The following is a 12,495-nucleotide window of genomic DNA, read 5'->3' as shown; positions in this document are numbered from 1 at the left end:
GTTAGGCTAACTGATGGCGGTGAGAGGTTGTGGCTAATTATTCCCTATACAGTTACATGAAAAAATTAAGCGATGGATACTGTAATTAGATTAGAGTTTACTGCATCGCATTATCGAAAGTGAGATATCATAATGCTATATACATCTACGTTTTCCACAAGCAATGTATAATTATTGATAATTGTATGTTCAATCCCATTTCAATCCATATTAGTGTTGTTGCCGACAGTGAAATTGTATTTAACGCAATACTTTGTAAATTAATTACTAAATGTAAGGGATAAACATATTTTGACATTTCCTTGTTATTTAGGTTGTTTTTGTTGTATAAAGAATGTCTTCTCCCGTTAAGTGTTATAATCATCATTACCTTATGTACATGTGAATGGCTTCGGCGATATGGCTCTTCTGTGCCAGGGAGACTATAAGCACTGATATCCCCTTGTACCGCGTTCTGACATACTTGGCGTACTTTTTGCACGTACCAAATCGTCGTTTGCATTTGATCTCATCTAAAACGTGACTTCCAGTATGTGACTTATAAAAAACGACACTATCCAATTCTGACACTCCGAATTTGAAAAACTTGGAATACATGTATCCCATAACCCTTTGCCCAATAGACTTCCATGTTTACCTAAGTTGATATCCATTCGTGTATGCTACTATCATTTTAATCATTCTTTGGATTTGACCTGACTTTCTATATTACAACATGTTAGGTCTTGCTCTTACAAAAGAATACCACTTTTTGTAATTAGCTCTTATTGTGCACAGTCTGTCAGTTCAGGGATATAGATCAATATATTTGTACTCTCATTTGCAGTGAACAGACTATTTTGTGTGGAATTCAAAGATCATATGCACTTCTAACCACTCTAATTTAGTGAAGTACATTCATACCAACAACCAAGCATATATTGATGCAAACATATAACTAATTTTGTATTCATTTGGAAAAATCATTAGCTTTCCCAAGAGACACCCTGTGTAAAATGTCAATATCATATTTGTTGCCCACACATAAAAGTATAACCATCCTAACATAGTCAAGTACGTTCAAATCAATAATGTAGCAGATTTAAATGCACAGAATTAAGCTAATCTTCTAAGGTGGAAATTCTTATTTTGAATGATATTATATAGAAATGTCTTGTAAAAAGTGTTCACTTTCAATCATAGTTCTCTAGTCAAGTATAATTACCTTTGAAGTTAGATATGGAATTCGTCGAGCGTCATACGTGTACTTTAGCCTTATTGGCTCTTGCTTGGAATGCGGGCGAATGCATATATACATCGCATATCACATACAGTGTATATATTACATGGATAATTAGATGAATGTACACACACCAGAAGATATGTAATCTGTGCAATTTATTGTGTACACATTTAGCTATTAAACCTACTAAATTAAAAATTCACATATTGTGGTATAGCTATTATAATTCGTTTTATTGTGAACGTTTCTAAAATCTTTAAACAAATTGAAAATTTCAAATAATGGATCCCAGGCTATATGTGCAAATTAAGGCCTCTCTATCTGCAGATTTGTATAATATTTACCATTTCCTATTTCCTCCTCCACCTACCCCTCATATAACTGAGGGTGCCGTAAATACGCATGATATCACAGGCAAGATCGTGTCTGTGCGGTGCTCATGACGGCAAAATTGATTACATCTCGACAACAACATCACATTCATTAAAAGAAATCGTGATCTTGTCTTTGCATTATTACTTAATCATAATCAATGTTAAGTGGGGTATATTGCTAATTTGCGATTGCCTTATCCGTGCAAACATTGGGTGGAAAACTAAGTGTATTACGAACGAAATATGATGATCCGTTTTGGTTTTTAGCACTTTTGCCAGAGTAAAAGTTATAATGCATTCACAGCGACATGAACCGAGCTTCCTATCCTTGTTCGGCGACAAGTAAAACCATGGTGGTTCTTTTCGCCTTAATTTGTTTATGGCCTTACAATCAAGCTAATAACCTGAAAAACTATGTTCGGGCTATATTATCATTTAATTGCCTATTAATTGCAAAATTAGATTGATTGATTGATTAGATTGATTACTGCGTTCTGAACAGCATATGATAATCTGTTTCGGTTTTAATACCTTTATGTCAGAGTATTCGTTATAATGCAACCACAGCGAGATGAACCGAGCCAGTCCCAGGGACAAAGGCTTCAATCGTACGCCCCTCAGCAATTGCAGCCGACTGTACAGAATGGTGCAAGACCAGGCTTTGCTAATCGAACCATCACTGGGCTGAGTTTTTGTCAACTTCTTCTAGGTGGTATTGCCGTGGCTTTAGGAATAACTGCGATATTTATTGAATGTTCTTTATTCAAAATCGCTTGTGGAATATGGTGTGGCGTCTTCGTAAGTAAGGATTTTTGTATTGATATCAAGTAAAGAAAAAATACCGCTTCACGGCGATTCTTGACGCCACACAATCTTGTAATGCTTGGCTTTCCTATAGATAATTTTGACTCAATTTTAAACTTGCTGAGAATATTAAATTTCCGTCTTGTCGTTAGCAAACAAAATACTCTCCCTTGGAGCAAAGAGAGAATAGATGTACTTCCACTGGCGAATGTCTGTCAATATCGGAACCGTGCTTCTATGAAATAAGAAAACTTTGCATGGTGATTCTATTTCTATTCCTAATTATGAAAGAACTATTCAAAAGTTTAGGAAAACAATATAAGTTATGTTAAAATAGAAATGCTTTTCTGAAAACTTCAATTAAAGAACCAAACAAACAGGTTTACTTACCATTAAGGAAAATAATATAAATATAATTATGTTTAATACTTGTTTCCGATATGCACATGCGTATTATATGACGGTAATTGAGTCATTATAGGCGATGCAAATGCTGTACTTTCCTTTCGTGTACTGAATATTGTCATAGGGCGTGTATTGAATACTCTTATTCACGTAACTTTAAATTGTTTTGCAACATGAATATGTGACCATGGAGCCAATATGGAGATCTGCAATGCGCTGGAAAAAAATTCAGGGAAATTCAATTCAAATAAAGCAAATAAATTATCGAGCTCAATTTTGTATTTCTCTAATTTTAAGGGGAGTGTATGGAGAAGGAAAAGGTTTGGTAATCTTCTTATTAATAATGGCTCATCATTCCCTTAATTTTCCAGTTCTTGATCAGCGGTGTATTTGGACTTTTAGCTGCATTGATAAAGGCTAATGGATTGGTGAGTTATCATAATAATAGAAATGCTTCCCTGAAAACATCAATAAAACAACCAAACAAATAGGTTTACTTACCATTAAGGCAAGTGATTAAATTTTATGAAATCCATCATTACAGTACTTAATTTTCCAATTTACAGCACATTCTTTGTTTCCGGGTCAGCCCCCTTAAAATCTGGTGTTTGTGTCTAGTTTTATGATGTTAATGAAAACGTTGCACCTGTTATCGGCCAGGTGACGGATAGTGGAAAGATGAAAACGAGTACATTCTTTCATAGATTCGGTATTACTCAATCTGTGCGCTCCGTCGAGTCTGCTAACTCTAACTTTTAGAATGTGTGAATTAAACGAAATTCACTCTGGATCAAAATCTATACATGTATATACGAAAACCCTCCTCAAGTTGCTATGGCAATTTAAAACAATACTTTATCAGCTACTTATGTCGTGTATTAATAATGATTTAGCCAAGAAGAAATAATTTTCAACAACTGACATCCGTTTATTCATCATTGCAGATTATAGCGTCAATGCTTCTTTCGGCAGTGTCAGCATCTCTGTTTGCGCCTGTACTTTTGCTCATGAGCGTATTTATGATATACGAGGATCATTACTGGGACTTCCGTGATGTAAGTATTTACACAAACCGACGTGACATGACACACCGACATATATGAGGGGGTAGTGATAACCCTGCTGCACATTAACAAGTCTTGAAAAGTGGCCTCTATATCAGACAACAGTGGAAATTATCCCAAGGCATTTTAATTTTCTCGAGTACTCGACTTTACCCGTGACTTGGAGCTAAGAAATGACGTCTGATAAGTTATATAATGATGCCTTTGCTCTGTATATAATTCATTAACATCGAAATGAAAAATGAAAGAGAGAAAAGGGCTTTACTTCATCACAAGCAAAGTAATGGAGATGGTAAGAATTAAACCAGACTAGAAATCAAATAAAGACAAGTAAAATTATGTCTTATCAGAAGAATCTTAATTCAAATAGTATGGGCATGCCTTTAACGCTTTGCGATTCCAAATGCGCCCGATTTGATATGCCACTGTGACAGAAAGTGGAATCAACATAGCGTTCGATACACGACATCACCGAACATAGGGCAACTTTATTGTAATGCTACTTTCTGTACATCTTTTGTTGTAACACATGGGGACTTTTTGAAAGTTTTCAACGACTACCAATTCTTGTAAATTAATGGCAATTAATTTTGACAGCCATAAGATGCGCGTGTCTGTTGATGGGAAACAATGCAAGTTATAATTCACAGTTTGCGAAGTTACACTATCATATTTCAGCAACGCACTGTCAAGTGAATTCATATCAAAACATTTGTAAACATGAGTACGATAGCGTAATGTGGGAGTTTATTTGTCATGATGTTTCTTATACTTACAAATTCACCTGTACCTGTAGTTGCACTTACTTAAAATATGTTGCTTTCTTTCCAAAGATTTAAGAATTAAAAAATATAAAGTTCTTAGTCCGTTTTTATGGATATCTAATCGAACGTTCACTCTTGTGTTGTGATATCTAATATTGAGTAGTTTTTTCCATGATCATATTCGGTTATTACCTCACATGGCAAATGAAATATTTATGATGATTTCTATACTCTCTCACATTTACATATAGAGGCTGAGCGCAAGACTTGCGGTAGACTCTCTCTTGATGATTGCAGCCGTCGCAGAAAACGTCATTGCTGTAATCTCATCATCTTTCTGTTGTAGAGCTGTCTTCCATAACCAACTTCTTAGCGTAAGTTATTTTTCAATATTAACGGAAACAAAAAATCTCTTGTAACATCACTACACATCCACTTTGTCCAGAAGTTAAGCTGTTTGCTCGCGCTTTCTATTTTATTCAGCATGACCTACTGGTCTCTTGGTGCCTGTTTCAATAAATTAAAACACAAAATATGTTGTTAGAGGGCATCCCTAAATTCCTGGTCCTTGCAAAGACGTTTTTGTCATTGGTATTTGCATGGCATTAATCCTTTACTCGCCCTCTGGAAGTTATATTAACTTGTTCAGTCTATTTTGACATACGGCTAACGAAAGCAGCTTTCAATTTTAATGCGACAGTCCTCAGACCCCCTTTTATGGCATTAATACTCACTACTTGCACAATGCTAGTCTTTCTATGAATGCGCTGTTTTTCTTTCTTACATGAGCCAATGGAAGCCCCTTTTGTCTTTGTGTTTATCATACGTGCACAAGTTTGGTAATAATACCAAACGTCTTCCGGATCCAGTGTATATTTTATTCAACGGTTTTAGTTACTTTTACGTTATAGCTTTTCTGTGCAAACTTTTAGCGACCTTCCTTAAATCCATGCTTTCATTTTGAAATTCGAACGTTATTTAGCCTACATACTTCTTGCAAGTATTGATTTATGATCTTTTATGTACATATATTCAACTGATTTTCTCTGATTTCGGAAAAGATTCCCGGCCATGTAACTATTGCACACCCTCTCCACCACTGTGATTATTTTTTGTGTGTGCAATGTGTAATAGTGAGTGTACGAGCGTGAGTGCTTCATGAACTCTACAATATATGGACGGGTCGCATTCAGAAATTGTAACAACTTAGCCCAGTTATTGAACTACTCTAAAGTGGGAATTAGGCCGTTCTGTCTGTTGATTCTCCGCTAGGTGACTGGATACCGTATGTTGTGAGTTTTCATCCGATTGAAAACACCGTATTGTATTCTTTTGATTGCTAAGCCTACACCAAGTCTAACTAATCGATCCTGGACTGTGTGTAGTTGTTATGCTAATTTTAATAATATTATTCCTTCACAGTTGATGAATGGTACGTTCCCCTATGGTGTTCCCAATGAGACACGGAACATTCAACAGGAAGATCCCATGGAAAGAACGGGGCTAATTAATAATCAATGGGTCGTGTCGTCTAACTTACATCATGAACAGCAAAGAACAGGTGACGCTATATAGAAAAGATTAGAAAGGAACTCACGTTATTTGGACATAGAACTTGATGATTATACAAATGGAACATCTAGATCTTATCTTGAAAGCGCACACAACGATGTACAAAAAAGACGATAAATTTCTCTACAAAATGATCATGGCTGTTGACAATATTTTTTCTTTTTTGTTTTGTGGTTTGTTTGCTCAAAGAGTTTTAACAAATTTAATGCACTTTGCTAACAGGTCATAACGGATCAACACGAGGTACGGTCTGTACCAATGCACCTTGCGCCATTCCCTATTACCAGGAGGTCCCAGGATACCAACAAAGGACAGGCTGTAACTGTTTGTCTCAACATCAACAACAGCAATTATGTCCTTCGTTTGGACAACCACAACATGTACACCAACCACTGTCGCAGCCACAAATCAATCAACAGCAGCATGCTGAACCAAACAGATTACAGAGACCGGACCACTGCACCAGCAATCTCAGGTGCTGCTCACTCCACAGTCCCAGGAGAACCAACAGTATCAAGGAAATGACATCACCAACGTAGAGGGCGCAGGCGTAAATTCTGAAGGCAACGAAGCTGCCTCTGCCGCTCCAGCTGAGTACTGTGTAAACGATGATATGAAATCTCCTTTAGTGGAGAACGAAGCTTAGACACAACATTTCTCGCACTCTGACTCTTGATCAATAAATGTTTCTAAGGTGTTCATAAATTTGGCTGATCTAGACACTGCATATTCTTGGATCAGTGCAATTAACGTGTGATGATCCAGATGACGATCAATTTTGTCATTGAAGTCAACATAGAAAATGAAAACAGAAACGCAAGAACATGTAGTCAGACGCTCATAATGTTAAATTTTAAAGTGGCACTCCCACTTGTAACATTTTTAAAACACTTTTTAATGCCAACGGTCGATATTTGACGTGGCGACTGCGCGCGAATCACGAGGTATCAATAAATACATGCCCTAAAACAAGTAAAAGTTTGAATTCCGGTGGTCCACCTAAATTCAGCTTCCGAACATCGAACGTTCGGCACTGGGGCCACAGTCAACTAAGCTATGGAGTACGAGTCTACGCTGGCAGCTGTAAGTACCACTCGCGTCGGTGATCGGTCATGCCCGGCGGAAGAAAGCCGAGTCTTACTGACTCGGAGAAAACGAAAAAACAAAGTTTGCTGATTCCACCAGAATTCGCACAGGTGACTAGCACAGTTACGTGCGGTTGATACATAGCGGCCGCCGCGTGGTATGCATAGATGCATACCACACGGCGGCCGCTATGTGTTGAACCACGCGTAACCGTGTGGCAAACGACAAAATGTAGTCATCAGAGGCGGCTAATATTTTAAAGGTAAAAACTGATATCTATGTGGTATTGGTTAAAAATATAATACAACTGATGAGAATAACGAAAACGACAAAAGCTAAGGAGAAGTTTTAAACAAAACTAACCCAAAGTAAAGGCATAATGCTGTATATAAAGTCTTTGCAGTGGAAGGTTTATTAATTGTGTCGTTCAAACTTATTATGGACTCCCTAGAATATCGTCAATCAGCACAACAACAAACCGTCGGGCGATTTCGGGTCATAATCAGAACGATCGTTAAACTTCGGGATGTGTAAAATACGGTCAGGAAATGACATGTTTTTATCGATATCCGCGCGCAGTCGCCACGTCAAATATCGACCATTGGCATTAAAAAATGTGTTTTGTGGGAGTGCCACAAGTGACTTAACACATTAAAGCAATAGTCACTTTAAAATTTAGTTTTCATGGTATAACTATGTAGAAGTTCCAAGCTTGATCATAGTATTATTGCTAAACAGTGGCTTTTACATCCATAAATATAGAAATACCGGACGACGCGCTGACCATTCACGTTTATTTATGGGCACGGGCGAGAGGAAAGCCAAAAATTAATGGGCGAGGCTTGCCGAGCCCGTTAATTTTGGCTTTCCTCTCGCCCGCGCCCATTAATAAACGTTTATTGTCAGCGCGGAGTCTGTTATTTCCATCATATTATCAAACCCCCCCCCCACAAAAAAAAACATCAACAAGTACTAAAATTTCCGGTGCGAACGACAACGGGGCCCCATAACCTGTCAGTGAGTAGTGCCCGCGCTGCAAAAATTTTGCAAATCCGAAGATGTTTTGAAAAAAGCGTCTAAACTTGGCCCACAAATGCTCCATTTTATTTTGTGGCTGATTATGATCTTTATACAAATCACAATTTTCTTTTAGCTGTAAAGCTACTATGTTTACAATATTATTTATATTCACGGGCATGAAACAAACCATTATTGTGTATTTTGGGGGCAGTCACGTGGTTCAGCTCGACCAATTAAAACGCGATGGACAGGCCATGGTAATATAATGTGAGGTAATTTACACTTCTTCTAATATTAACTTCGCATAGCGATTTTTGAGTTTTTTAAACAATGAGAATAGTAATGATAGTGTTGTAAGGCACCGTAGAAGACGGGTATCACAAATTAGCAACTCTATCACTTTTGGGGGGGGGGGATTATTTTTTGGCTTTGATAGTAAGTCATGTTTTCACTGGCTTAGTTTTGTTTAACTCGTGCTTTTAATTATTACCTTGACACTGGGGTGGCGGCCATTTCGAATTTCAAATATCGGTAAACGTTGGGTAATTTGCTTCTGTAAAACCAAAAGTTGGACGATGACCCCGATTGTTATTCCTTCCATTGAAAGAGAATGGTTGAAAGTTTGCTTGAAGAAAATTTGAGTAAAAGTTTAAGTCTGTCTTAAACTGTTAAGACTTTAATATTCATATGGGCAATATCATCAGATCAAAAAACACAATTGGGTTCAAACAAAACACGAAATCGATGTGGCTAGAACTGAGCAGATTATTCCCCAACAGCACATTTATCTTCACATTGAATTCACGACTCCTTTTCATGTCGTTGTTGAAGATATGAGACCACTCTTCACCAGTTACTTTCCTCAAATTTATCTTCTCAGTTTTTTACTCGATCATCTCACACTAATATCGTCGATGTCATGGAAAATTTCAATGTTATTAACATTAACCAATGAAGGGATTGTTTCAACATATTGAGTGTATTCTTTCTCCCTCCCCCATTCACATGAGGGAATTGGCCGGCACAAACCATGTAGATAAACTAATCCCCTGAGAGCGGAAAAATTCCGCATTACCGAATTAAGGGCTTATGACTCCCCAGAGAGTAAATAAACTACCGATCAAGTAGAACAAAAGATCGCAATGTTTATGAATATGACATCACCCGTGATATTTGTAGAGCAATCACCGATTGACAGTCAGTTCACACCTCAAGTAAGGTATCTTTTCATATGGAAATGATTTCGAACCTACAGCGTTTGTGCCGGGGAATCTTGGCATGCATAAATATATGTAAATATATATATATGTACATTCAAAATATCATTGTGTGTAGGTATCATCTGTCAACATGTTTCGGTAACAAACGTGGTAAATGGGGTTACACTTCGTTTTCAGGGCTACAACTCTGAACCTTCTTATCAACGGTCTCTGAAATGCCAGAGGAGATACGAGACACTGCTATGCTGACTTCGATACAAGTTGGACTTTCCGCAGTGTTCATGGGCAGTCCGTCCATATGAACTAAGACTGGCTGTGTAGAGTTCTGCCTTTCACAGCAGTATAATTTGTGAGATAAATTTCCACGTGTTCCTCCTCTTTTTATAAAAATACAGCAGTCACGTACTAATTTGTACACTTTCACGCATTCACATGTATGTGAACGTAGTCGTAATTGAATGGTTTACTTATATTCCATCGCTCATAAAGAGATTTGGTGCTTTTATGTAATAAAAGTATTTCTTTCATAGACTGCATGACTCAGTTGCTTCACAAACTCCCCTGTTTTCGATCGAGCCGGGTTATTACTTGGAGCTGAATGTAAGATCATTGAGGTCGTTCTAACTAATAGTCACCCCATGCCAACAAATGTCTTGCACGCGACGTAACGAGCTCACCATTGCTGAATGTTGAGGTAGAACATATTCATTCTGAGCTACCCTTACTGTTTTTCTTGCCTTCTTAATAACAAGATCAACGAAAGGACTATATTATAAGATCGAACGTACTATTTGTGCGAGATGCTACTTTGAAACCCTCCAAATGTTCATGTCAGCAATATCGGAGCGTAGTGCGAGGGCTGTGTTTATTTGCTTGTTAATTTGTTTACTTGCAAGCTTTAAGTGTGGTTCAGTAATATTCAAAAGCGGTCGGTGACCAAGCTTTGTTCACAACTTGCTATGCGAGATATTTTCCTAGGTTTGTGAATAAAGTTATATTCTAGGATCGTGTCACTTATTAATGGACGGTTTAGAGTTGCGCATCATACTTGCAGTAAAGCAGTACGAAAGACAAGTTTGTGCCCTGAACTTCTCATAGGAAGAATATCAAACAAATGATTTCAAGTTCGAGTTAATAGCAAGGAAGGCTGATTTGGTCAATCACAGCATAGTTTTTATTCACTTACTGATTTACTAGTTACGTTCCAACGTAGGAAACGGAAATTGACATGTTCATAAGGGTTCGCAATTCCTAACATTTTTTCGTTGAGATAGAGATATTTCTGACGTCATCCATTTCAGCGCTGACCTAAGAGGGACAGAAGGAACTCCAAGACTTGACATTGCGTGATCATATCAGCCAGGTAGGTCATATCGATGCTGCGATAGCGTTATCCAAGGATACTAGGCAATCATAATATGTAAAAGGTACATTCCACTTTATCTAAACTTGTGCATGAATTCACAAACATTTCATTGTCATGTAATCTTGAGGCATAGATACACTGTTGAGGTTGGAACGGTGCTCATTAATTTGTTTGGTATGAACAGCCAATGTAAATATAAGTTAACAAGACCTGTTATGAAGAGAAAGGTCCCCAAAAACCCGATTACATAAAATGGATATCATTACAGTATTTCCTTAACAATATGATAGATTTAAAATATCTAGCAGAGAAAAAATAATGCTTAATATTTATGGTCTATCTGATCTGACAGAGCAAAGGTCTACGTGGCAATATTACATTGGAACGGATTCTGACAGATAGCTATCTTTCTCTCCAAGAATGCAAATATAAAAATTCTTACTTCAGCTATTTTCCAATGTCTTAAAAAATTCTGATAATGAGAAATCGGTGCAAGTAAGTCAATGAAGAACAAGAAACTGTAACAAACAAAACGAACGAACAACAGGACCATAATAAAATATGGCATAGCGTAAGGTGGGGCAATACAGGATCCCTTGTATAAGGATGGAAAGATTATCATATCATATCATATCATATCATATCATATCATATCATATCATATCATATCATATCATATCATATCATATCATATCATATCATATCATATCATATCATATCATATTATATCGGATCAGATCAGATCAGGTCAGATCAGATCAGATCTTTGTATAACGCATCCTGTTTCATATTATTCACTACAGTACAATATAATACAATAGAAAATATTACAACAGAAGAGCCTTTACTATCCATTTTTGAAGATGTAGTTCACATACTCTAGCCAAAAGACAACGAATCACAAATTCTGTTCTAATATCTTAAAAGTACGTCAAAAAAACGACGTAAATTTATTGCCGACATGAGAAAAGACACTTCTGCTGATATAGTCCACTGCTGTCATGAAGAACGAACGAATTTACGCTTGGCTATCCGTCTGTTGCTTTGTCTATTTGAACGATAGAGTTGCTTTTTTCGGCAACACCACAATAACGGTAATTCTGTTCGATCACTGACTGGCATACTATCTTGTTTTATCTGATGAAGTCACTTTGCCGAACATGTCACTGTACGTTATTGGTCCAAGGGTGTTTCAATGTGTGTGTTGGCGCTACGCCAGTAGGGTAAAGGTTTGCCTACCACAACCTTACAGATATCTAGTCAATAATACTGGTGTCACCTTTGCTCCAAAGGCCGAAGTTTTCTTTCATTTAAATGAGAACAAGCTAGAGGCTATCTTTGATAGATCTCACCTAATGAACTTGTGTAAGCACGTAATTTCTAATGTTTAACTTTTGTACCCTGCCTGTACACATAAATTGGCCTCGTAGTGCAAAGTAGGTGGTGAATAAGGTTCAAGGATGGGTCATTCGATCATCGTCCATTGTGATCCTTTTAACGTGTCTTTAGGCATACCTGTGGTCATCAAACTTTTCATAAACCTTAAATTTTCACCCCAGTTCCCTGTAAGCAGGTTCACACTGGGCATTGATAGCATT

At 37.2% G+C, this 12,495-nt stretch overlaps 1 protein-coding gene across 1 annotated transcript; it reads left to right on the top strand.

Moving 5' to 3' along the window:
* The first annotated feature begins 2,151 nt into the window (after window positions 1-2,151).
* On the top strand, window positions 2,152-7,023 carry LOC139128296 (uncharacterized). Its single transcript, XM_070694095.1, has 6 exons — window positions 2,152-2,394; window positions 3,177-3,233; window positions 3,750-3,860; window positions 4,885-5,007; window positions 6,056-6,194; window positions 6,428-7,023. The coding sequence occupies exons 1-6, from the start codon at window positions 2,152-2,154 to the stop codon at window positions 6,742-6,744; spliced, it is 990 nt and encodes a 329-aa protein (XP_070550196.1). The 3' UTR covers window positions 6,745-7,023.
* Window positions 7,024-12,495: the final 5,472 nt, after the last annotated feature.

Source organism: Ptychodera flava, unplaced genomic scaffold (genome assembly GCF_041260155.1).
Source record: "Ptychodera flava strain L36383 unplaced genomic scaffold, AS_Pfla_20210202 Scaffold_48__1_contigs__length_985763_pilon, whole genome shotgun sequence".
Classification (NCBI taxonomy): Eukaryota; Metazoa; Hemichordata; class Enteropneusta; family Ptychoderidae; genus Ptychodera; species Ptychodera flava.
Note: the sequence above shows the minus strand (reverse complement) of the source record. Positions and strands in the feature narration are given on the sequence as shown.